General features: G+C 40.1%; 5 protein-coding genes and 1 non-coding gene across 8 annotated transcripts; 5 read left to right on the top strand and 1 right to left on the bottom strand.

Annotated features, from left to right (window-relative positions):
• Positions 1–359: 359 nt before the first annotated feature.
• glb1l (galactosidase, beta 1-like) lies at positions 360–5,031 on the top strand. The gene is made up of 16 exons (XM_068703533.1): positions 360–543; positions 1,183–1,352; positions 1,428–1,578; positions 1,742–1,802; positions 1,885–1,979; positions 2,059–2,239; positions 2,349–2,407; positions 2,504–2,625; positions 2,821–2,861; positions 2,984–3,102; positions 3,201–3,275; positions 3,354–3,443; positions 3,574–3,687; positions 3,866–3,997; positions 4,251–4,478; positions 4,597–5,031. The coding sequence occupies exons 1-16, from the start codon at positions 478–480 to the stop codon at positions 4,798–4,800; spliced, it is 1,908 nt and encodes a 635-aa protein (XP_068559634.1). The 5' UTR covers positions 360–477; the 3' UTR covers positions 4,801–5,031.
• ankzf1 (ankyrin repeat and zinc finger peptidyl tRNA hydrolase 1) lies at positions 5,007–10,269 on the bottom strand. 2 transcript variants are annotated; one of them, XM_068703514.1, is made up of 16 exons: positions 10,180–10,269; positions 9,703–9,844; positions 9,496–9,614; positions 9,312–9,414; positions 9,027–9,238; positions 8,847–8,956; positions 8,239–8,392; positions 7,461–7,683; positions 7,262–7,360; positions 6,975–7,142; positions 6,714–6,842; positions 6,324–6,591; positions 6,088–6,199; positions 5,840–6,007; positions 5,676–5,746; positions 5,007–5,567 (listed from the first exon to the last, which is right to left on the bottom strand). In XM_068703514.1, exons 1-16 carry the CDS (start codon positions 10,180–10,182, stop codon positions 5,441–5,443), a joined length of 2,208 nt encoding a protein of 735 aa, XP_068559615.1. In that variant the 5' UTR covers positions 10,183–10,269; the 3' UTR covers positions 5,007–5,440. The 2 variants fall into 2 exon arrangements, with proteins under 2 accessions (XP_068559615.1, XP_068559623.1); XM_068703522.1 differs by having other exon boundaries at positions 6,975–7,139.
• A 2,482-nt stretch (positions 10,270–12,751) lies between these two features.
• On the top strand, positions 12,752–16,478 carry hce2l2 (high choriolytic enzyme 2-like 2). Its single transcript, XM_068734895.1, has 10 exons — positions 12,752–12,831; positions 14,471–14,569; positions 14,666–14,708; positions 14,782–14,841; positions 14,947–15,102; positions 15,221–15,338; positions 15,543–15,721; positions 15,920–16,001; positions 16,091–16,224; positions 16,347–16,478. Exons 2-10 carry the CDS (start codon positions 14,510–14,512, stop codon positions 16,364–16,366), a joined length of 852 nt encoding a protein of 283 aa, XP_068590996.1. The 5' UTR covers positions 12,752–12,831; positions 14,471–14,509; the 3' UTR covers positions 16,367–16,478.
• trnak-uuu (transfer RNA lysine (anticodon UUU)) lies at positions 13,957–14,029 on the top strand. The gene has a single exon. It is a non-coding gene; the product is annotated as a tRNA-Lys (tRNA).
• Positions 16,479–17,387: 909 nt separating the features above from the next.
• hce2l1 (high choriolytic enzyme 2-like 1) lies at positions 17,388–19,342 on the top strand. The gene is made up of 9 exons (XM_068734906.1): positions 17,388–17,459; positions 17,556–17,607; positions 17,721–17,780; positions 17,856–18,008; positions 18,098–18,215; positions 18,339–18,517; positions 18,617–18,698; positions 18,791–18,915; positions 19,006–19,342. The coding sequence occupies exons 1-9, from the start codon at positions 17,388–17,390 to the stop codon at positions 19,017–19,019; spliced, it is 855 nt and encodes a 284-aa protein (XP_068591007.1). The 3' UTR covers positions 19,020–19,342.
• Positions 19,343–20,548: 1,206 nt separating this feature from the next.
• tra2b (transformer 2 beta homolog) lies at positions 20,549–25,221 on the top strand. Of its 2 annotated transcripts, none has more exons than XM_068703501.1 (8): positions 20,549–20,685; positions 22,537–22,682; positions 22,837–22,999; positions 23,144–23,332; positions 23,416–23,531; positions 24,432–24,644; positions 24,734–24,801; positions 24,889–25,221. In XM_068703501.1, the coding sequence occupies exons 1-8, from the start codon at positions 20,653–20,655 to the stop codon at positions 24,897–24,899; spliced, it is 939 nt and encodes a 312-aa protein (XP_068559602.1). In that variant the 5' UTR covers positions 20,549–20,652; the 3' UTR covers positions 24,900–25,221. The 2 variants fall into 2 exon arrangements, with proteins under 2 accessions (XP_068559602.1, XP_068559596.1); XM_068703495.1 differs by having other exon boundaries at positions 20,550–20,685; positions 24,731–24,801.
• The last annotated feature ends 1,200 nt before the right edge of the window (positions 25,222–26,421 follow it).

Below are 26,421 nucleotides of genomic sequence, written 5' to 3'. Positions count from 1 at the left end.
ACAATTATGAGATACTAAATCATAATTATGAGATAGTAATATGACTTAGTATCTCATAATTATGAGACGCTAATTATTTTGAGAAAGTTTCTCATTATAATGACTTACAGTTTTTTCATCAAAGTGGCGGAAATGGGCTTAAATTACATTTCTTTGTTATTCATTCCCAAAATACCAAACAGAGGACTATGAAACTAACATCTTGAATGTGGTCAACCACGCAGAGCAGTAGAAACGTGTACAAGCAGCCAGGACAAGGCTGGAGGTGAACTTGTCAGTCTTTAGGACCCTGTGGATGCCCAGTGATAATCACATGACAATGCTTTACAGGCAGGACGTTGCTGATGATTCTTCCCCCGCTGCTAACAAACCACTGGATGCAGCACAACAGCAATAGCAAACATGAAATAGTACTCGCGTAATGCAAGTTAGTGATGCACTAGTTTAAGGTTAGGGCATCGCAGGAAGGCAGTGGACATGGCTGCTGGTGTCTTACTCTTCGTTGCAGTGAACCTCGCTTGCTTATCCGTCAGTGGAAACTTGGTAAGAAAGAAAGAAACTAAAAGTTGACTGAGGTTACATTAATTATAGAAAAAGTCACCTGACTACCCACAGCTCCGAGGTTCCTCAAGCCTTTTATAACAGTTAAAGTAGAAAGAGTTTTCCATTTAACCTTGGTTTTATAAAGCGGAACAACTCTAATATCCCCCGACGACAGATTCAAGGTGATAAATACCATACTGAATGCAGTGCAGTACTCAGATATGATATATATTGTAATCAAACAGCAATACCAGAGTGTACAAGTAAAATACCTGCATTTAAACTCAAGTAAGTGCATACGTATTACCATATATCTGGATTGCTGTGTAACTTAACCTAGAATAATATATCATGATTTATTAGTTGATTTTATATTTTGTATTAATAATATAAATCCGGAAAGTAAGTTGTGACTAAAGCTTCAAAATAAATGCAGTGGAGTTAATATTTACCTCCAAAATGTAGTTGAGTAGAAGTTTAAAATACAATAAAATGGAACTACTATAGTCATGCTACGTGAACTACAAGTGCCTCAAAATGTTACATTTGTACAGTGCTTGAGTAAATACTGGTTACATTCAACCACTGATTGTATCTAATAGAGATTACAGAGTCAACATACCATGCCATCTCTTGCAGGTCTCTGGAGAAAGATCGTTCTCTATAGACTACAAAAATGACTGTTTCCTCAAAGATGGGAAGCCTTTTCAGTACATCTCCGGCAGTATTCACTACTCCAGAATCCCACGGTACTACTGGAAGGACCGTCTCGTAAAGATGTACATGACTGGACTCAATGCTATCCAAGTGTAAGTTCAACACATTGCATATTTTGCGTTAGGTATGCTCTTTCTTTACAGGACATGTGTTCTGCTTCCACACAGATATGTGCCTTGGAACTTCCATGAAGCGGTACAGGGGGTCCAAAACTTCACAGGGGACCGAGATCTAGAGCATTTTTTGGATCTGGCCAATCAGACAGGTCTTCTGGTCATTCTGCGTCCCGGACCGTACATCTGTGCAGAATGGGAAATGGTGAGACATTGAGCTTTTGAATATGTGTAGTAACAAAATGAGTTCGTAGCATCAAAGCCTGAAGCACAATAAGTGATACATTATCAAAAAAGTGTCTTAAACCAAGAATGACAATGTGGAAATTTGCTGCATTCTTTCAGTGATGTTTGGTCTTTCTACTCAGGGCGGATTGCCAGCGTGGCTACTTCAGAAACCAAACATCATACTTCGCTCGGCTGACACAGGTATGACTACTGCACCTACTGTATGTGTCTTTGCTTTTTTATTTTGTTATACTAACCATTGATTTGTTTTCCTGTGCTCCAGATTATGTCCAGGCAGTCAGCAACTGGCTTGCTGTTCTTCTGCCCAAAATGAAGCCGTGGCTCTATGCCAACGGGGGCAACATCATCACCGTCCAGGTAGTGCATGAAGTGCTTAAGTTTTGTATGAATTAGTATTATAATATTGGTTTTAATTATTCATCTTCTTTGGCCACAGGTGGAGAATGAATATGGAAGTTACTTCGCTTGTGACTACAACTACATGCGTCACCTGCGGACTCTGTTCCGCTTCTTTCTTGGGGAAGACACCGTCCTGTTCACCACTGATGGAAACACAGACAAGGAAATGAAATGCGGGACTCTGGAGGGATTATATGCCACAGTGGACTTTGGCACAGGTTGGTATTTGATGAAAATGATTAACAAGATAACACCCTGTACTTTATGTTGTACTTTATGTTATTCATTCGGAAAGTTGCAATTTCTACAATTTATCCCCTCATACAGACACCAACATAACTAAAGCCTTCAGCCGGCAAAGACGCTTTGAACCTCGAGGGCCTCTGGTTAGTTGCATAGTAATCCACTTGTCTTAAGATGCAGTTATTACTGACTCCTCAAACCCAGCATGTGATGGTAACATGTTTTAAATGATGTTACAGGTGAACTCAGAGTTCTACACTGGTTGGTTGGACCACTGGGGAGATCAGCATGCTGTGGTTGATGCTCAGAAGGTCAGCAGAGTGCTACAAGAAATGCTAATCATGGGGGCCAACGTCAACATGTATGTCTAGCAAACTTGCAAAAAATTCCTGGTATTGTTCCAGATTTTCTTATCATCAACAAATCCCATGAATCTAGAATATTGCCAGCCTTTTCTGAAACTGCTCCTACAAGGTGAAAAGCACCTTTCTGTGTGATGAACAGTAAGTTTCCCCACTAAGTAACACATTCTTCCCCTCTCTCTCTCTCCTCTCAGGTACATGTTTGAAGGAGGCACTAACTTTGGCTACTGGAATGGTAAAGTCATCGGTTTCATAATCAGTACTTCACGATGCCTGTGTAAATGCCTGTACACACGATTTAGATAAAGATAAAAGCTCAGCTTGTGGTTCATTCGTCCCTTTGTAACTCCCCCGAAGGTGCCGATCATGACAACAGGTTCCGCTCAGTAGTAACTAGTTATGATTACGACGCCCCGCTGTCTGAGGCAGGAGACCCCACAGAGAAGCTGTTGGCCATCAGAGATGTCATTAAGCAGGTAGCTTCGATTCAACTGCCACCCACTGAGGACGATGTCCTGATTACACTTGTTCGTATGTCGAAGATATGATTAACGCATCGCTGTTTTCTCTACAGTTTAGAGATATTCCCTCTGGCCCCATGCCACCAGCAACTCCCAAATTTGCCTATGGCTTCGTGACCCTGAAAAAGGTACAACAATCTTAGCTTTTGAAGTGGTGTTAAGAGCCAGAGGTTGTGACTGATGCCAATAATGGACACTTATTTCAGGTTGGCAACGTCAGCGGCCTGTTGAACACGCTCTCACCCCTCGGGCCAGTGAAATCCCAGTATCCTCTGACGTTTGAAGAGATGAAACAGGTATAGTGTGTCTGTCCAAAAGGCAAACAACAAGGGGAGGGGACTAGTGTTGTAGTGGCATTAAACCTCTTGAAACGTGGAGAACTTCTAGAATATTGTGTCTGCAACCTGTCATGTCTATTGTGTTCAGTACTATGGATACATGCTTTATCGGACCACGTTGCCCTGGGACCTCTCAGAGCCTACGCCACTTATCTCTCCGCTGAATGGGGTTCATGACCGTGCATATGTGTCCGTCAATGGGGTAAGCCTTCACAATGAACTTTTGTTGTCTAGCCAATCAGATCTGTCAGGTCAGGTATAGGGAAACATCACAGGTTAAAAACAGGCATGATTGTTTCTATAATGTCAGGTTGTGAAAATTCTAATTCGTCCTTATTTTTTAATGTCCATTCTCATTGAGTGTGTGTCTGTGTGAACAGCTTTTCCAGGGTCTGCTGCAGAGAGACACCGTGCTGGTGATGAACGTAACTGGACAGCAGGGGGACACTTTGGACATCCTCGTTGAGAACATGGGCAGGGTGAACTTCGGCAGCAAGATCAATGACTACAAGGCAAGAGAACAAAGTCCTATCCTGTAGACGGTAAACTACATTCTTGTCTGCACACACAATCACTTCTTTAATTCTTAAATTAAGTTTTATATGATGGGGTGTACACAAACAATATCAGGGACATTCCTGACAAACTATAAACCCTAAAACGATTATGTAAAATGAAGACTATTCCTAATGTTGATGGTTCCTGTGTTTAACCTGACCTACCTACACAAAGTATACGCTATTAAACAGAATGTATGTACTTCAGGGCCTCTTGAGCAACTTGATCCTGGGTAAAGATGTACTGACTGACTGGAACATCTACCCTCTGGACATTGATGGAGCCATCGCTGGAGGATGGCCTCATTCAGACAGTCAAAAGTCCTTCCCCGTCCCTCAAACAGACCCATCAGTCGGACCAGTCTTGTACATGGGGACCTTACAGCCCAATGGCCTGGCCTGGGACACCTTCCTCAAGCTCAGTGAATGGACAAAGGTAATGTTGAATGTTTTTTGGAGGGTGGATGTTAATTCCTTGTGGGTTTACCTCATGATTCCACGGGGAAAAAAATAATTGTATCTTTATCATTTTGTCCTTTTTTTTTTAATATCAGGGTCAGGTTTGGATTAATGGTATGAATCTGGGACGATACTGGCCAGCAAGGGGCCCTCAACAGACTCTTTATATCCCTGGACCCCTGCTCAGCACCACCCTACCCAACAACATCACAGTGCTCGAGCTGGAGAGGGCCCCAGCTCACCTACGGGTTCTTTTCATGGACCGGCCTCAGCTTAATGTCATTGCTGAAAAGTCTTAATGGAGCGCACTGAGTTTTGCAGCATTTTCCCAACATGCAGCTGAAGGAATGCTACGTACCAATATCTGAATAAAGCAAGTTTGACTGAATTCATAATCATAGCAATCCAATGTTAATGCCAATCAGTCAAACAGTGATTCAAAGAGGATTTTCTCTTAAAGGATGAACATACATTGACGCCTGTGGAAAAAATGACAATGACATAACAGTATTAAAGTTTTTTTTATTGCATTTGCTTATTTACCATTTCATAGTTACAGACGCTGTGAATAAATTATACATTTATTATGTTTAACACGGTTTATTCTCCCAGTTGTCTTGAGATCATCTGACGTGATAAAAAATGTAATTTCAAAATCCATGTTTTGAGTTGAAAATTAAACTAGACACAGCCATATTAGATCTCTATCAAGGCTGCCAAATCTCACTTTAGTTTTTATGAGCTTCCTTCCATCAAAAGATGATTTTCTTTTCTTTCATCATTCTTAGTTGTTTATCAAAGGATTATGAAATCATAATCTGAAAAGGGGAAGACAGAAATGTGCCACCTGTTTGTTTTTTTCCCGCAATTTGCATTTTGTTAAACTTACACTTTTTAACTTCAAAATATTTTTGGTTGACTTCTAATTACATATGGCTGTTAGGTCTTGCCTGGAAGAGCGTGGGCTTTTCGATGTGCTTGGACACAGGGGGGGGAGCAGAACGAATACTCCAGGTACTGAAATGGGATCTTCCCGAGCAGAGACTCTCCACACGACCAGCACCTCCTGGAGACAAAGACAAACAAAGAGCACATTGTATTATTCTTTTACATTACTTCCTAATGCAAAGTCCTACGTTACATTATGACTAAACTCAATGAGAGGATGACTTGCTTGACATTAGATAGGCCATCTCCTGCTGCAGCTACTTGCTCTGCTAACCTCCTCTCTGCTGCCAGAGCTCTCTTTAACAAAAAAAGAAAACAGTTAACATTTTCAAGATGCCTAAAAAAAAACACATAACCAGAATATCAGAGTATAAATACACATTAACTCACCTTTTCACGATCAGTCAGAGATGCAAACCTCTTCTTTTCCTCTGCCTCCAACTCTTGTTTCCTCTTTTCCTCCCTCTGGTCTTTCTCTCGCTGTTTTTTTACTGCCTTTTGTGCCTTTTTCTTTTCCATCTTTTTGGATTCAATCTCTGCCGTTAGGGGCCCAGGGACCTAGAGGTGCACAGGTGTAAAGAATGAGTGCTCTGCTTGTGTTTAAAGACGCATGTAAGAGTTAGACTGTACATTCTTACCTGGGCCTTGATGTAGTCATATTTGTCCGGATTCTCACCCATGTATTTACGAAAGACGTTCCTTGTGTCTTTGTCAGGGCAGACAATATATGGCGTCTGCCCTTTGTTATCCCTGTAAAGGCATATTTCAGAAATAATGTTTAAGATCGGGCATACAATCACTGTGTTCACTACAATTGCTGCAGATTGTCACACTGAAATTCTAACCTTTCCGCTTGAAAATATAATTTCTATACCTGCAGGCTGGGTCAGCTCCTGCATCCAGGAGCAGCCTGACCACGGCCTTCTGTGCAGCAGCTGAGGCAACATGCAGCAAAGTGAACCCTGACGAGTCTATGGGCTGATTGAGGAGCGTTAGAGGACTTGGGACATCAGAAGGGTCTTGACTCTGTGGCGTTTCTCCAGGGGGCTGAAGGAGCCCACGTAGAAATTCCACATCCCCAACCTTACAGGCTGTGAACACCTCATCCCTCAGGCCATACTCTGATGACTCATCAACACTTTCTATAGACACAGAAAAGCTAAATAATAAGTATCATAAACATTATATATCACAGAGGTGGCAAGTTGTAAGATTGAGTAACAGGTGCAACATAATGATCAGTGAGAAAGAAGCACTTACTCACCTTCTAGTTGCTTCTTGCTCTGTGCTTTCCTCTTCCTCTTGTGCTTTGATTGGGTCTCTTGAGGGGCATCTTCTGCTGGTGCAGCCTCTAGTACTTCTTCTTGATTGTCTGCTTCTGTGTGACTCAATTCTGTGTCACACATGGTTGTGAAATTTCATGAATCTTGCAGAACCTTTATGTGATAAATAAGCATATCTTGGGGTTCTGTAATGTAGCTATATTAGCCACCTATGTGGCAACACCTATGTGGACCAGACCTACCCTCATTCTGCAGTTTGGACTCCTCCCTCTTTCTCCTTCGTCTTCTCCTGTGCCTGGAGGGATAGATTTCAGACTCCCTGAGGTCCAGAGTTCCTATCGTCAGCTCCACCATCTCCAGCTGGATGTCTCCACCCTCGTCTTCACCAGAGCTATCGTGGTTTTCATCTGCTGATTCCAAAAATAAAGAAAGTGTGCTGAAATACCAAAATTCACAGTCAATATTTTACCCACATTGAGCTCAATAGAATGTAAGCCCGTAGTGTACACACTGTGCATGTTAAGCTCACCTTTCTCTTCATCTGTATTTATTTGTGCTGTGCGTTTGACACATTTTTTCCAGGCCTTCTTAGACGGAGCAAAGACTGCAGACATGTCCGTGTCTTTCCCTGCAACGAGATATTTTGCACACCGTATTGATTATACCCTAGCTGTACGACAATGAGCAGATAACATGTCATTATTCCATGGATGTATAATTCAGCTTACCATAAACACGGACAGTGGAAAGCACCTCATGTACCCTCTTTGCCTCCCGAAAGGTGGCCCTGCGTGTGGGAAAGGGGAGCGTGTGGATCCTGGGGTCTTTTTTGTCAAACGGAGCTGCACGACCACCAAAAAAGATGCTTTTATTGTAGCTGGGAGCTCGTACAAATATAGCAGAGGCTTCCTTCAAGTGTTCAGCCCAGCTGACCAGAAGATCCTGGATGTCCTGCAAAATGTTACACAAGTGTTTGTGTGTGCACATGAAAAAGTCACTACCTCACCTTATAATTGAGTTGTAGAATACGCTGCAGAAATAAACCCTCCTAAGAATGGATTACATCAAAACATGTTACATGGTTTACTTTTTAAACTTCATAAAAGTCAATTTAATTAAAGTGTGAAACGAGAAAATTGTTGCTGGACATTTTTGGTAGTTGTCTTCGGACAATATGCAACTGCTCAATCCAATGTCCCTTTTGAAATAAGTAACCTTTACACAGAGAGCAAACTGTTTTTGTGAATAAGCAGCACCTAGGCACACTCACATAAGTAATAGAAATGACCTCTGTCAAAAGGAGGATGGATACTTAACAGAAACTTATTTGGTACTAGAGAAGAAATTATGGAAGTCAGCAGAAAGCATCACGAGGGGTTGCATGGATCATCTTTAGCCACGTGACAGAACGTCATAGCTGAAGCTAGTTTGTACTTGGTGAATAAAAAAGTGAACCATCACTGAAGGAAGAAATGACAGCGGCTGTTAAATGAACTGTAACCTTGCCTTGACTAGCGCCGCCTCATTGTATCGCCTCAGAGCCGCTCCGGCGGACTTCGGCGCGTGACTGCGGTTCTGAGAGTCTCTGAGTCCTTGAGCGGTGCCGCGCTTCGCTCGCACCGTGTACCGGTGGAAGGTCTTGTGCTGAAGGATTTCTTTTCTGCAATTTAACACATTGTGTTAGACCATTCACAACCTATTAGTACACAAACACAACTGTATATCCAAAGGTTAGTAGTTGACCTTTATTTATAAAAAAAGAAATAGCTTTAAAAAGCACTTATTTCAGTTTGGCATTGGCCTTAAAGGACGACTGTATTCTTTATGCATTAAAGTAGTGCACTACTGAAACAAACGTTACGTCAATAGCTACAGAAAATAAAGTCCGCTTTATGTTCCATCCCGTGTAAGCTTATCCACAGAAGACTACTGTAACAATTAATTTCATTAATTCTTTTTCTTATTCCATGAATGAGATTTTGAAATTCCATGACTTTAACCAGGTTTTCATGTTAGTGATAACTCTTCTTTTTCCACTTATAATTCCAGCCATAACAAGTAATCGAAAGTCCTGAAAGCAAACAAACCCAAAACAACTGTTCCCTCACACTCACCCTTGGAACACAGCGCCAGCAAAGTGTCCTCCACCCGTCATGAGAACGACCCACACGCTCTTCATACTCACGGCTCTCAGGAAGGATCCTGCTTCTTGCTCATCATCTGACTGAAATAAATAAAACGTCTGTTAACATACACATCACACACTGTACCGTGCTGTACCTGCTGAGCCTCACCTGTCCCTGTAGAATGCAGCGGTACACTGACAGATATTCTCCGGACGAGTTCTGGAAAACCACCTTGTTGGGATGCCGGCCGGTAAATAAACTGGTTTCAGCTGAGCTCTCATTATCGGTGCCGGTGACATTGCTGCTCGTTCCTCCGCTCTCGCTATCCGAGTCTTCTTCCTCTGAATCCGACTCGGAGCCCGAGATACTCGACATGTCTCCTGTAAAGCAAGAACACGTGTTACAAACTAGACGGTCGCTCTCGTTTAGGCGTAGGACTCCGGTTTTCCTCACCAGCTCCAGTCTTCCGTTCAAACTCCTCAGCTGTGACTGGTGGCATTCCCGAAATCTTTAGTCTCAAGTTGAAGCGATGCCAGTCAAGCTTGTAGTGCTCCATCTAAAATATAAAAGACAATGTTGTTGTGGCGACCCATGCTCATGTACAGTCTTAATAGAGCAAACTTTGTTGTGTTGTCACCTGTTCCTCACGACTAATAAAGGAGCATCTGCAGGCTGAGCAGACCATCTTGTCCGACACCTCTCTGACCAGACTGGACTCCCGCTGTCTGTCATCTTCTGGGGATTTGTCTTCCAACTCTGTGAGGAAGGCAATTAAGATCAGCTTCAAATAGACAGAAAATTACCGTCTTTACTACAGAAACCCAAAGCTACAATTCACACTCACCGTCTGAGGCTGGGTGAGTGTTTACCGCCTGCCTCAGGACGGACTTCACTTCTCTCAGTCCGCTCAGAGCCTCGTCATTTGGGGTCAGATGAAAGATGGAGCGGTACTCGGCAATGGTCGTCATGTTCTGGACCTTATCGACCTGCCAAGTTAAGACATAACAAGTAGAGAAACCTATTATTGACACAATAATTGACTACTAGTCTGCAGTTAACAGCTTAGTCTAGCCCTTACAACATTGTTGTCATGAGATGGCAACAGCTTATAAACAAGTTTTACCCTATTGTGAAAGCTAACGTTATCTCAGCTGATGTAACATTAACTGCTCTTTGAACGCCACATGTAACGTTAGTAGTGACTAATAACCATTATCTTCTTTACAAAGGTGTGCAGTCTACCTTTTTCTAAAAGGTAATTTAGTATATTACAGCTAGTGTAAGTTACAATTAGCTAACTTAAAAATAGCAAACAACTTACCATAAAAATATGTTTCGGAAAGCAGTGCTAACGTTGTTGCCTCGCTTCCCCATAACAAACCTACGGAAGCCAGGAAGTGACAATATAGCGTCAACGAGAAGGGCTCCACAGCACAGTCTATGGTCCGCAGCGGGGGAAAGTAACTAAGTACATTCACTTTGTAAGAAGGCTACAATTTCACCGGGCTTGTACTTTGAGTATTTCCATTACAGAAGCAGATATGTACACTCCATTACATGTATTTGATCACTTTAGTTATAGTTACTTTACTGATTTTTGATGAACAAATACATTTTATTTATTATAGGTTAAGGTACCCAGTAGTTAAGTAATTCACCCCCACTCTGTACACATAATGCATCACTAATTACAATCCAGTAATTCTGAAATGGGCAATTCTGCACCATGAGTGCTTTACTTTCGGTACTTTAAGTATATTGTGATGCCAATATACCTTTGTATGTTTAGTTATTGTTTCAATGCAGGACTTCAACTTGTAACAGAGTATTTCTATGCTGTGGTACTGCTACCTTTACTCTGTGGCCATAGACCTTTCAGTCGTTGCACGAGTTCTGTCCTGTCTTGTTAAATAGTAGGCTATAAAGGGAAGGTGGTTATTTCTTATAAGCAATAATCAGTTGTATGCACAATGAGAAAAAAGTCATCAATATAAGTTTATATCTATGCACAGGGCTGTTTATATATGTCACTATTCAAACAAAAATATACTGTATATTGTGTGTCTGAAATGAATGGGGGGGGGGGGGTTCTGACTAATGGCCAAATTTTGCGTGAAACAACCACTCAACTAATTAAGACAGGACACGAGTAGATTTTAACACTGTAATAGTTAGACAGACAAACAAAACAGGTGTATCAGTGTCCCAATTATCCCTTTAGATGAAGGATATTCATATTTGTAAGTATTCAAGCCCCTTACCAATATCATGCATTTATGACAGCCACTGTGACAGCTGAGTACCACCACTTGCTTTTTGTTTTTAACAAACCAGATATGCATGTCCAGAAAGCCTTCCTGCTGGGCTATTAAATACAAGTGCTTCTGGGACAAGATCAAGTCAAACATTTTATTAAGTGAAACTAAACATATACAGAATGTATTATGAATATCAAATGCATTGAAAAATAAACAAACATGCCTGTAATCTTTAAAATGTTACATTTTTGATTCACTCGGGTTTGCTTCGATTTCTTTTGGAGTTGTTAGTTGATGCTTGGATCAAAGCTCGTGCTGTTGGCAAAGAAAGACAGAAGATTACAAACTACTGCATTTCAAATCCAAGATCAGTAAGCTCCAAGCACTGCTTACCAGCCATATTACGAGCCTTCGTCTCTGCCAGATGCTTTTCCACCTCCTGAATTTCAGCAGCAAGGCTTCTCGCTTTGTTTGTGATGCGCTCACTTCTTTCCTGAAAATCATTCCTGTCTTTGCTGAAAGACAATAAAGAGTGAAATCATTCTGGATAGGGCAACAAGTTTGGTTTATGCAAAGTTTCTCTCTCTCTCCCTCTATGCACATAACACAGCACATTAACCTGTCCACAGAGGCTTGTCCATTCAGTTCTTCAGAAAGGTGCTTTTCCGCTTGCAGCAGATGACCCAGTTGCACCAACTTATTCACAACTTTACCTTTTTCCATCGTCAGATCCATTCTCAGCACAGTTTCTACTGTACTGCAAATGAGAACAGGAATCATAAGACAAATACAAATTGAACAAAGTCATAACTGTATGATAGAATAGTCTATAAAGTATTGTTTGGTCAACCTTAAGTGAAGCTAGAAACTGTTGGGTAACTGGTCGGGACACTAAGTAACTGAGGTTGATCATTTGGATCCATGGTCCGTTCCTTAAAGCATGAAACAACACTTCCAATACTTCCTTCTCATGGAGATCATTCTGACCATTTCTCTGCTACGTTAACTAAAAATGTCTGTTGTGGAAAAAAAAGGTATAATTGACATGTGGCTGTGTCTTTACATTTGGTAAGCATGCTGCATATTACCAGAGAGGCACTAGAGCAGGTGACTCACTTCAATCACACTCGATTAACAAATAAAAATCAAGTTTAAAGACCTGCAACTCATCTTGACTTGTTGATAACAACTTACAAAGTTAAGAGTCTTACAGTTTTTTGCTTAAGCATAGTTTGGATTTGTACAACCTCCCCTTGTTGACAGTGGATAGTGGTAGCCTTGAGCGAATGCCACTCCTCTTACTGGCTGCTCCTTAACTTTGTCCAAAGAATGCTTTAATGTAGCCTACATTTGTTTAATTTGATAACTTCAGTGTTGTCATGCAAAGTACTTCCTTCCACAGATGGTATCTGTTTAAATTGATACTATTTTAGATTTTTTCTGAAGGACATGAAACATTTAGGGGGCCAAATATGACAAAAAGCTGAACATGAAAGCTAGAGTCAATAGTGTGCTTGTCCGTGCTTGTTATTTAAAACTATAACAATGATTTTATACCCATAACAATAACCACCGAGTGACGTATGCAATTACGTCACAGAAAAGCCACAGTTGGAGACAAAATCGTGTTTTTCTCGCATTTTCATCCAGAGAGACCACATTCAATACACCTCAAGTTAACCAAACCAACGCTAAAAACTCGGACTATAATACAGGTAACGTTACCATTGATTTATTTCTTCTTCAGCACGGAGTCTTTTTAGCCTGACCTCGGCCAGTCTGCGAGTGTTTTCTTGGATGGCATGCTGCAGCTCTTTGATCTGCTCCTGCAGCTGAGTGAGAGGAGTCACAACGTTTAACGTCAGCTAGCTACATGCCGTGGCTTAGTTTTCTGAGAAAGAGCATCAACCTACCGTGGGAGAACAGTGTAGTGACTGAAATGTGTGATCAGAAAAAGCGTGCATGATGTACTTTGGAACGAAAGTGTTTCCTAAACTCTCTGCCAGTATTTATAGGGTACACCTCAAGTCTCTTAATTGCATCCACGTTTCCCTCACACTTGGGTCTTTTCCTTGAGTTTTAGTCCCTCCCACCAGGGTCGGATTTATAGGATTTTTCTCAACATCACTGGAGTTATATATATATATATATATATATATATATATATATATATATATATATATATATATATGTTTTGGTCTGAACAACAAAAGGACCTCAAAAAAATTTCTTTCCATGATCTGATATTTCCCTCAGTAACTTTTATTATGGATACAATTAAAGTCAGAGAGAGCTAGAGAGACGAAACACGTTTTACATAATTTACTGTCATTTCCATTCAGTCACGTGAGGCTGATCATTCCAGAGTGTCGGGTTTGATGAGTTATGTCGTTTCAAAATGCCCCGAAACATTGAGCCCAATAAATTAATTCCAGTGTTCAATAGAAACCATAATCATATTATGGGTTATTTAATTATGACAATCAGAATTTCAAAACATACAGACGCAAATAATTACTGTGATCATGTGGAGAGACAAACTCTGTCAAAAGTCTCTACAGCTGTTAAAGCCGACTGACAGCTGATCCATCTGTGATCTGCGACCGATATCATCAGAAACAGATGTCGCTTCACGTGACGCTTTACAAGGAATGGACGTCTCATTTCTCTTAAAACGTGTTTCCTCGATTCCTCCTACTTCGCATGGTTTCCTTGCAAGACGCGAGCGAGAGGAAACGTGGATGCAGTTATGAAATTGTGGATATACCGGGAGTCGAACTCAAGTCCGGCCTTTTCACTTCCGCCGCTTTATATGGAGCACTTCCGGTGGACATGCCAGAGCCCGGATAGCTCAGTCGGTAGAGCATCAGACTTTTAATCTGAGGGTCCAGGGTTCAAGTCCCTGTTCGGGCGGTAGTTTTTTTCTTCTTTTCACAACCTATTTAAAATGAGAAAATGTTATTAACAAGTGTGTTTTGCAATAGCAATTGTTCATCTGAATTTAGCAGCGCAGCATAGCATGTCAACTGTTGGTGAGCTTAGGTTCAGTAGAGAGAAAACAGCCCTCCTGGTATATGTTAAGACACCCAAAGCCTAAAATTGCCCAAAAACCTGTGCCAAACATTAAACCATTTCATTTTAAGCTAGTCATTGAAGTGGAGCTGTAATTACCCACAGTGAGACCTCCCATTATCCTACTGTTGGAGTTGTTGTTTATGAAAGAATCAATCTAATATGGGGATTAAACTCACTCACAAACAAATAACAGTAACCTAGTAATTTACCTGATATAATCATGGGTATTATCTCTGGACAGAGAGTTGGAACACCTATAAAGCGTAGGTGTTTGTGCAGGTAAAATGGCAACACTGAAGACATATCTGACTGGCAAAGATGGAGCAGATTATCCTCTTGTGCCTGGCTTCCACCTTTCTATCGGCCGTACATGCTCAGGTAAATATTCATGGGATTGGAGTGGGACTGCGATTTTAACAAGTTCAGCAGCAGATTGCAACAGAATTGCAAACAACTTTGTCCATCTTTTTGCAGAAATTTTTGTTCAGCCCAAAATGGGGTCCTGTTGGCTATAAAGGTAAATGCAATTTATATTGGATCTAAATGTTTATGTGAGACAGCACGCTGACTAAAAGCAATTTTTTTTTCAGAACGGGAAGAGTATGATGGGACAGCAATGGATGAAATCATTAAAGCTAATGAGTTCCAAGGTAGGTTTCACACAATTTACTTGTATTCTTCTGCAGTTTACACAATCAATGAGCTCCTGTTTGCCATGTCTAGAATTCTTTCATTTTCACTGATATTTGTCTTAGCTTCCCGAATTATAGACGGCACAACCAGTCTCAGAGAGGGAGACATTGCTGTTTCTTCTGGAAGACGCTCCAAAGTCTGCTTTGCTCGTAGCTGCCTCTGGGCTAAGTCCGTGGATGGACATGTCTATGTTGCATATAAGCTCTCACCCGAATACTGTATGTTATTTACAAATGTAACACATTACAATCTGATACTATTTGAAATTCCCTAACTTTGTATTTGATGATTTATAAATTGTCTGTTCCTCACCGCTCTGTCTATACAAATATACAGCTGAAATGGAGACAAAGCTCATAAAGAAAGGGATGGAAAGTGTAGAGAAAGGTACCTGTGTGCGGTTTGTTCCTTGGACTCACCAACGAGACTACGTCGATATCCAGCCAAAGTCCGGGTGAGAGTCTTTGCTTTTAAAATGTTACTCCTTTGGCAAAATGTTTTTCTGTGTGGAAGAGATGTGAAATGTAGCAACTTTTAGAAATATAAGTAGACTTTAAATAGAAAGAATTATCATTTGAAGTTGATCTTATGACGTGTGCTGTGTGTGTGTGTGTGTGTGTGTGTGTGTGTGTGTGTGTGTGTGTGTGTGTTAATCCAGCTGTTGGTCCTACCTTGGTGCGCGTGGTGGAAGACAGACCGTGTCTCTTCAGAGTCCCGGCTGCCTCCGCATTGGAGTGATCTCCCATGAATTCATGCATGCCCTGGGCTTTGTGCACGAGCAATCTCGCTTTGACCGGGACAACTATGTCACCATCATGTGGCCAAACATTTGGAGGGGTAATTTCAAAGGGGCAGGAAAGGGGGGGGGGGGGGTTATTGGGGAATAAGATCTGCACAAATGGTAAATTAAAGAACAATTATGATTAACTGTATTTCTATACCAATTTAAAAACAAAAATGTGAAATCAACAACAACACATATCAAAAGTAATTCTCACAAATATTTACTTTGAAATATTTTCCAACTTCCAACAGATCGGTTGAGGAACTTTGAGAAATTCAAGACTGACAGTCTGGACCTACCGTATGACTACGGCTCAATCATGCACTTTGGGATGTACGTAATAATTTGATGTAGATCCCTCAGTAATATATTATACTGTGGTGTATGTATTATGATGTAACACATACTATTGATATGTTTAGGTATGCCTACTCTCAGGACGGGGAGCCGACCATCATTCCAAAGAACAGCCAGAACATCAAGGACATCAGGCTGGGCCAGGCGTCAGCTCTCAGCCACATTGACAAGATGAAAATCAACAAGCTTTATAAATGTGGTCAGTAACAAACATCCTAAACTAACCTCAAGTAACTATTTCAGAGCCAATATCCATATTACAAAATGGGCTTATGATACCAACCATGTCACTTTCTTCTGTCTCTCTCTCTGTCTCCATAGGTGGCAATGATGATAACTAACCAAACTGTACTGAGTTGAAACAGGAATTTGCTGAAAGCTAAATACAATAAAACGATGTTAAATCATAGAAACAATTTCAATAAAGATTGATTCAAGCTTTTCATCAGCATTTACCCTGTGTGCATGCAGTCGTGTTTGTTCAAACAAGTTGCTGATGTTCAGCAGGCTGAGACAGTGAGCGGGGGTGTATAATATAAAGTATACAGCATGTCATTTCATGAATCAGTAACAGATGACTTGAATGTGAAGAGAATGTAATACTACTTTCATACATGCTGGCATACATAATACTGCAGTAAAAGAAAGTTGTTGATGCATGGTTGCACTAGATGGAAGTACGTTTTGATTAGAGGAAGACCGGAAAAACAAATACCTGGATTAATAAAGAACACAAATGTATCCATACTTGAAACCATGCCCCCTTAACTCAGATACAGATATATTATAGTACTATAATGTTTCATAAACTTCTATCAGTCATTGCCCTTCAAATTGGCCCCTTGATAAAAAATAGAAATACTATTTGGAGATGGATAAGGGTTTGTTTTTATATATTTACCTATGCGACAAAATGATTGTTGTCAAGACAGTTATCAAGTGATAGTTTATCGCAAAATCACTGGTTGCTGCTACAGTCAGACACAAATTGCTGGTCTGTTGGACTGGGTGGACAGTTATTCTTGTGATAGCAACTGCTGAGTTGTAGCACATCCAACAGCAAAAACACCTTTAAAGTATCTTCATTTCTGAAAGTGCTGAATCTTACATGCACTAAGTACAGAGCCCAAGTCCAGGTCAGCATCAGGACCACCTGTTAAGGATCAGCAGTGGACTTGAGTAAATTACACACACTGGATGATAAGGGGTCTTAATCATGCTTCATCGCAGAACATGTGCCCAATCAGTACAGAGCAGAGGAGGAGAAGTGCCTATATAGATTCAGTGGAGGGGAGGAATTCATTTAGCTCTTGCATCGGAGGACTGCAGACTGAAACTGGTACACCAGTCTGAAACACAATAATGCATTCTACCATGATCCTTCTGGGTGTTTTGTTTGGCTTGCTGACCCAGGCGTACACTCTACCCGTTAAGGTCAGTACCAAGAAAACATATTTAAGAGGAAAAAACCCTTTTAATCTCATCATGCTTGACAATCAAAATGTATTATAATGCACTTTTGTATTACAGAACTCTACTGAGTTACATGAGGGAAAAGTGAGGTTGAAAAGGAAATACTCAGGTGGGCTCTTTTGAAAAAAGTTTTACATTCACTTCATCGCGAATGTAAATAATAATACTTTACATATTGGAAAATCGAGAAAGAATGTAAGATCTGTCTGTTTTTGTGTTCAGATGAATTTACAGACCACGATGAAATGAATGCAATGGATCAAATCCTGGAAGTCAACAGGAGTAAGTAAGCATGTGAATTGGGTAAAAGTTGTTTAGCACACCCTGGACTAATTCAATGTTATTGTTTCCCATCAGGATTGCGAGCCCCCCGAGGACTGTCCTTCAGAGAGGGAGATATTGCCACCTCATATGTGCGGAGTGCCATAACCTGCCCAGGCAATGCCTGTCTGTGGCCAAAATCAGTTGATGGATTTGTTTATGTTCCCTTCATGCTCTCTCCACAATATGGTATGAATACACAGATTTAAGAGGTGTTGAAAAGACACTGGGAGTTCAAATCTTTCTGTTGAACTCAAGTGTTTTTTTTTTTGTGGTAGACGACATGGACAGAATCACCATAGAAACTGGGATGCAGGACATTGCCTCTGGAACATGTGTTAAATTTGTTCCACGCACTCATGAGGCCAGCTTCCTCGATATCCAGCCTAGATATGGGTGAGCATGACAGCGACATGAGGCTTTTTAAACGTCTTGAAATTGACTGTGTATGTGATTCTTACGTGGTGATTTTGCATTGTGATGATGAAACATGCTTTTTTTCTGATTATGTACCCAAAGCTGTTGGTCGTTTCTGGGGCAGACTGGAGGAAGCCAGGTCCTTTCGCTGCAGACTCCCGGGTGCATGTGGTCAGGAGTGGCCTCCCACGAGTTAATGCACGCCCTGGGCTTTGTACATGAGCAGTCTCGCTCAGACCGAGACCAGTATGTCTCAATTGTATGGAGAAACATCATGCCAGGTTTGGATGAATGATGACCTCTCAACATTATCGTTACATTCAGAAAAGCCTTCTCTTTACCTTGTTAGTAATTTCCTTGTATCTTTTATGTTTTGATAGACCGCATTCATAACTTCAGGAAACAGGCAACAAACAATCTCAATAGTCCATATGACTACAACTCTGTCATGCATTATGGAAGGTGAGCTGCTTTTTGAGGCAACATAATGATTGGTTTTGCATGTTTTTGCTGAGGTGTCACAATACCATATACTTTATGTATCCTTCATACAGATATGCCTTCTCTGAAGATGGCGGACCAACAATAATCCCCAGACCAGATCCTTACATTCCCATTGGCCAGCGAGATGGACCCAGTAACCTAGATCTTCATAAAATAAATGTCCTATATAACTGTGGTAGGTGAATTTACACATATTCTGACTGAAAGAAAATCTTTCTTTCATTCAAAATCATTGATTACATTTTTTCTCTAATCCCCACTACAGGTGTCAATGAGTAAATGGATCCAGATCCAGAGTGTTATATTCTGTCATATTCTGTTGTCAGATGTGTGAAGTGGTTCATTGTAACTTCTGGTCTTGAGTAGATAAGATGGGCAATATTACTTTATAGCAATTTCATCTTCATCAACATTCTAGTCTGTACTTTTAGATTGCATTCAGTCAGCTCTGAGGACAATCTACTAATCTGTGATAAAGATAAGGATAAATAAAAGGAGCTTGTAAGAATTAAAAGCTGCTTTTCTCTAACATAGCTAAAATCAGCACTGTGATAGGTTTCGATGTGCCTGCTGCTGCCAATTAGATCACTGTATCTGATCATTAAATCAGTTTGTTCCATGTTCTGCCTCCTTCTCAGCTTCTGCTCACTTAAAATAAAGAAAGTGCAACTGTAATGGAGCATGGAGAATAGTCTGTTTTATACATCTTTGGTCACATCTCTGTCCATGGAATGTCTGGCATTGCTTTCAGGTGGACGTACATACTACTGAATTAACCTTTTCTGTTCAGATTGTAAATGATTGAATCCAATATGTGCATTTACCCATGTGGAATGATTTAGGGTTAAATAAAAAATAAAAGATAATAATATATTTGTACCTTACCCTTCCACTGCACTAAACCTTGTGAAAGGTGTCAGGAGTTTTAAATCAGAATAATTAAATCAAACAGAAACTAATGTTATTTGCACCTCTGGTTTTTAGGTGCTTTCCTGTACCCATGTCACCTTACAACCACTTACAATAGCTATAAGTCCTCTTACCCTGGAACAAAAAGCCACATCTTACCCTCTCCTTCCACAGGGATCCAGTTATTATGTTCTGCTCTTCACTGCCTAAATAACGTAGTGGAAGAGAAAAGGGAGGAAAGGTAAAGATACACTAATAGATAGCAGGAACAGACAGTTAGCAGTCAGATGTTAATGGCATGCATACCTATTGCCAATAATGTCTGAAAACATGGTCTTAATTGCGCCTGTGTAAAAGCATAACATTGCTTGTTATTATTATGATAATCGTTTATATGATTTATTTTAATTCAAAAATCCCTTAAATATAACATTGGCTAAATGTTCTGATTTATGTACTCCCTTGCTAAAAGGAGAATTACAAAAAAACATGCAGTTAGATTATCTTTGAAATTAAAATGGTCGATATGCTTGTTTTCATATGGTTTAATAAGTACATCTACTGCATTTCAACAGTTTACTAGCATTTAATGTTTTCATTTAGATGACATTGTCGTTGACAGTAGGCTTGACTGTAAATCACTCAAGGGTCAATCACAATCTCAAAAAAACTCTTTCCAACCATTATTCCCAATGTTTCTCAGTAGTTTACTATGTTATTAGGATATACACAGTCAAATAGTCAATATAGACCTAACTCTTTAAGAGGATAAAATTAGTTAGATAAACTATAAGCGTATATTTTGGAAGAAAGTAGCGTAACTGCTTATCATACTCATGTGCCCGCTGCATGCATCGAGGAGGAGGGTTTCTATTACAGACCCTAGTCTAGTAGCAGCTGCAGCACACACACTCACACGCGTTACTCGCGAGTGTAGCTAGCTAGCTGGTTAGCACCGCGGCATTAAAAACCCGACATTGTAATATATTCGGTGGCACTAAAAATGAGCGATAACGACAAAGGTTACGGCGAGCGGGTACGTATGTGCTCTGTGAAGGCTTTATAGCGTTTTTATTGAGCTAACGTTACAGCTGAAATAGAAACACTAACGTTACGTTAACAGTCTTCACATTGTGTGGACTAACGTTAGCTAGCTAGCTAGCTACACTCTCCAGACAAAATATCACTGGATTAGTTTATGAAACATGCATATGTCAATTTTATTTTTGATTAATTTATATTGACCGCTAGATACCTCAATGAGGGCAAGCCAATGTAACGTTACTGTAAATTATAACGTCTGCTAACACCCTTTTGCTAGCTCACTAGCTAGCTGGCCAACGCTCGCTGATCAACGTTAGCTAGGCCGCAACCATGTTATTAAAACCCAAACCGTTAGTCGTCAAATAATGAATCATTTGGAACAAGACATTTAGCATTACGTTGGCAAATGTCGTTATTTAAGCAGTCAGACGTACGAGCTAAATATCTTGAATAGCTAACGTTAATTCTACCATTTTATATTGGTATAAGGCTCATTCTGTATCTGGAACTTGAATATTATGGTTTCTCTCATTTTGCTTACGGCAACAATATGTTTACAAACGGCCTCAAGATGTCTTCTTATTTATTTGCATTAACTCACACGTTCAGCCCTCGTGCTGCATAGTGTTTTAGTTAAAGTAAATGGTTAATACAAGGTCACAATGTGTATTTGTGTGTTTGTGTGTGTGTATGTCAAGAAAATTAATTTTTATTCCGTGTTACTCCCAAGATGTCATGTCTGTCATGTCTGTGCTGATGATGCAAGTTAACACAATTGTTTGGCAGAAGCATCTTGAGGTCGTTAAGTAATAAGTTAGTCCGAATTGTTTTGTTTTTGTTATATCACTGTTAGTGGGGTTTAATGTTTAGTAAGTATTACACACATCCAGTGGTTTGGCGTACATTTGGATGCCTCAAAGGCCACTTTACATAAACTATTTGAACACAATATATTTATTGCAAAAGGAATTGTAAGTTAAAAAATTAGGTAAACATAGCTCATATTAATTAAGACAATGTTCTGTTTATCGTGTTTGACATTTAAAAAACACAACCAAGATGCCTCTTAAAGGTTCTAAATAAGAGTGGTCGATATGACATATCAGTGAATATAGAACCACAGAATGTGAAATATTTATTGAACTTTACATTAAAAGATTGTATTGTGTGGTCTGAAACATTTCCATGCATGTCATAAGATATAATAACACTTAAGTTGAATGAGGGTGCCGTTTTTAATTGTAGTCATATATTCTTCATCCTTTTCTTTTCCATAAAGGTTAAGAAGAAAGTGCGGAAGAAGTCCACTTTATTTTCAATAATATGAAGCTCTGATGTGTGAAGCTCAATTGTTGAGTGCATGCTAAAACATGAGGAGGGAAGAAGTATGGGCAGTGTGTGAGATGGGGGAAGTAAGAAGAAGTAAAACAATTGAAGAAAGAAGAATAATGTGAAGTAATGAAGTTACAGAAATGAAGTTGGTAATCTGGATAAGGCCACAGCGCTAAGTAAATTTCTGGTCTGTTTGTCAAATGCGTGCATGTTCTTGTTATTGAATACAACAAACAGTTTAAATCATTGCAATTTTTTACACAACTGACAAATTCCTGTTATTTCATCATGTTGCCAATATAATTGTATTGATTTAATGTAATTATGTTGCTATCATATTATCCATGTCAACCATATAGCATTTACCTGCATTCCTAATCCACTATCCTGTTTTCTGTATTTTTCACAGGATAGTCTTAATTACTACATAGAATTATTTAGGCAAATTTCTCAGTTTGTCCTCTCATTGACTCTGATAAGAGGTGTGTTGGTGTGTGTGTGGTTCGTTCAGGAGTCTCGCTCTGCGTCCAGGAGTGTGAGTCAAAGGGGCTCCGGGAAGTCGGCAAGCCGGTCACCCGCCCGGTCACCTGCCCGCTCAAAAGAAGGCTCCCGCCACTCCCGGTCTAAATCTCGGTCTCGGTCCAGGTCAAAATCAGGGTGAGTGACTTTTTTTAGTAACACTCCACATGCATCTATACATCCTCCGTTGCATATATAGATGCATATGTGTCTCTTTAAGCAGCTGTAGAGAAACTGAAGATGAATAACCACAGAACCAGTGTGAATGTTGGAAGTGATTCTGTCTACATAGGTCTCACTCCCATCGGGGCTCACGGAGACACTACAGCCGATCTCGCTCCCGCTCGAGGTCCTATCATCGGCGGTCTCACAGTCGGTCCTACAGTGGAGAGCGCCGCCGCAGGAGTCACAGCCGCTCACCGATGTCCAACCGCCGCAGGCACATTGGCAATCGCGTAAGTGCTTAATGGCCCTTTTTTAAAGTCAGCTTTGCTTGTGCTCTTTGTCTGACTATATTCATCTCAGATCCTAAACACTATTACCTTTTATGTTTTGTGTATGAAGCACTCTTCAGAATCTTCATATCTTTAAAATTGCAGGCTAATCCGGATCCAAACGGTTGCGTGGGAGTGTTTGGCCTGAGCTTGTACACCACAGAGAGGGATCTGAGGGACGTCTTCTCTAAATACGGCCCCCTGGCGGACGTCTCTATTGTGTATGACCAGCAGTCGAGGCGCTCCAGGGGCTTTGCTTTCGTCTACTTTGAGAACAACGGTGACGCTAAAGAGGTATAAGAACATGAGTTGTGAAAAGTGTTCCTGGAATATGTTGTGGGTCTAAAGAAGTAATTTGTACGTTTGTTCTCTGTCAGGCAAAGGAACGAGCCAATGGCATGGAGCTGGATGGTCGTAGGATCAGAGTGGACTTCTCCATTACAAAAAGACCTCACACCCCTACCCCTGGAATCTACATGGGTCGGCCCACATAGTAAGGCATCTCAGTGTTTGATTAGATTTTGTTCTAATCTGTCAAAGATAAAGATCAATACTTAAGTATTTTTTAATGCTTTATTTATATATTTATATATATATATATATATATATATATATATATATGTATGTATGTGTTTTCATTTATCAGATAAGACATTGAGATAAGCCATCTCAAGGACAAAATATTTACAGAAAGATAAAGAATATTGTAAAGAAAAAACAACAACACTACAGCATTCGAAACAGACAGATCCCAAAAATAAATAAATATATATATATATATATACACACACAAACACACACACACACACACACACACACACACACACACAAAAAAGATGTGCTTCCTAGTGTGTTTTAAGCATAAATATGATAGACCACCTGTAAAGAGTTCATAGTTCCAAGCCAGGCTGTTCACATAGTTTGTAAATGGATACCAGGTTTTGTAAAATCTATTACTGGAGCTGTTGAGGGTGCATCTTATATGCTCTGCTTATAATTTCTTACTGGTAAGAAATACTTTTGCCCATTAGGAGCTTATATTACTGCCATTTATTGAATTGATTCAGCTCTGGTTACTTTAATTTCACTCAAATGAAGTGACAAATATATTAGAAGTGTATCATCAGAGGTGAGTAATCACTTCCTCAAGACCTGTACGTGTCATGCCATAAACAGAATTTGTCTTAATTAATTAATCTAAATCAAAGTTACAAAATAAACACAGAATACTGCCCTTACAACCATAGATATATAACTTAGAAGCTGTATTGTTAGTTTGTTGAAACTGTACCAGATGCCGAGCTCAGTCAGGAAGAAATAAGATTATGTGAAGGAGCACTTAAATTGAGTTTATTTAAATCTAAATAAGTTGTATTGTGTGTCTTCTGTACAGTGGTGGTGGTGGAGGCAGCAGCAGCGGCGGTGGTGGTGGAGGAGGAGGAGGAGGTGGTAGTAGTGGCGGCGGCGGCGGCGAAAGTAGTGGTCCACGTGGTCCTCGTCGCAACTCTCGTGACTATGACCGTGGATACGACCGCGGGTACGACCGTGGATACGACAGAGGGGGCTATGATCGCTATGATGACAGGGACCACTACAGATCATACAGGTGAATACCTCACATTGTTTAAAGGTAGTCGTTCACATTAACGACAGGAAATGAACTGTTAAAATGTTAATTTTGTATCGTTTCAGAAGGCGATCTCCGTCCCCATACTACAGAGGGGCTTACAGGTCTCGGTCCAGATCGCGGTCTTATTCTCCCCGTGAGTCTTTCTTTAGTAAATAATCCACTTTTCTTATCGAGGTGTTAAAGAGGTTGCAATGGGTTTAATCACTTTTTGGTTTCACAGGTCGCTATTGAACGTTGCTGTCAAGCCCCTCCCACAGACGGACAGGAAATGTTTCTGAGTGGAGTGATTGATTTCACAATAGATCTTCTTTCTTAAGGAGATCTTCATACTTCTGTTTGCGAACGTATAAATGACCAGTAAATGTACACTGGGATCAGTTTTGAAGCAGTGACATTTGACACGACTAAGCTGTGCCCTCATGTTTTTAATTTTAAATGTATAGGCAACAACTGCCATTAAAAAAATATATTAATGTTTTTATTAATGTATTTTTTGTACACGAGTGAACATTCATCTTTGAACAGATTAAAAGGAAGATGCATTTTTTTTTCACTTTGACTCGTGTCCTTTATTACGGCTTTTCTACAGTTAAACCATTTTCTGCTGCAAGGCTGTTTATAACACAAAGATACAAAGCCTTCATCTTATCGCATTGCTTTGTGTTGACTTCTGCAGAATTTTAGTTCTCTCAACTTTAACAGTAAAAGACGGTGGCTCCTTACCCACTTCTAGCACTCTTGATCGGACAACAACAATTCTCAAATTCTCAACTACACACCTGTAAGGTTTGGCCACAGCATCTTGCACGGTTGTGACAGCGTTGATAAAATCTGTCCACCGGTGTGAAGAAACACCTGGCAAAGTATCTGAAACCACTTCCGTGGTAGTTCCTGCTACAATAGGTGTCTCCAGAACCACATTTTTCCATGATTGCACGCACAGACTCACAAGGTGAAAACAGTACTGTGTTGCTGTTGCAGCTGGTAATGAATGCAACTCAACGCATTTATAAAGTTCCAGTTTAAAATTAGACTACATATTCACTTAGCCGTAGTTACAGCTCTGATTCTTGCAGTAATTCAAGCAATGACGAGAAACAAAATGGCAATTTCTTCTGATTTTCAGACTAATACTCCCCGACCAGAAACTAAATCTATTTTACTAAATGTCACTGTGAAGCACAAGTTTAAACTATATATGGGTTATTTTATTGTCACTTTTTATAGTCATTGAAAAAAATTATTGGGATGAGTAATCTATAAGTAAATGCAGCTAAACAAGTTAGTTTCACCAAGTACAGCGTTTAAACTGCTAATCAACATGTGGTGAAGCAAGATGTGCCAAGTGTCACGTCTGCCCCTACTGGTCACACATGGTACATGATAAACTGAAGGACTTGTTGACGTCTCAGGTAGTTAAAGGGTCTATTCAACAAAATTATTTAAAGAAATATCATCTAGTGGGATCAAGCAACGCAGCTCACTTTTGTTTAATTTGTCTGTGTTTTGAAATATTCAGAAATTCCGCCCTTCACCCCAATACAGCAGGTGAATGGATTTTATTTGTGCTCACACTAATTACTGCAAACTAACTCTCTAAAAGTCTGATAGTATTAGCAATTAAGATGTAATAAGTATCCTGTAGTATATTGATGCACTATAAGATGTAGTTGAATGTAAATATTGTCAATTATACTCTTTCTTTTGTACTTTATAAGGTTTTAGTACATGTTTTGCCTGTAAATTTCTTCCT

This window comes from Cebidichthys violaceus, unplaced genomic scaffold, assembly GCF_023349555.1.
Source record: "Cebidichthys violaceus isolate CVI_PGR_0920_01 unplaced genomic scaffold, fCebVio1.0.p SCAF_11, whole genome shotgun sequence".
NCBI lineage: Eukaryota > Metazoa > Chordata > Actinopteri > Perciformes > Stichaeidae > Cebidichthys > Cebidichthys violaceus.
The sequence above is the reverse complement of the archived record's forward strand: the minus strand, read 5'-3'. Positions and strand labels throughout refer to the sequence as shown.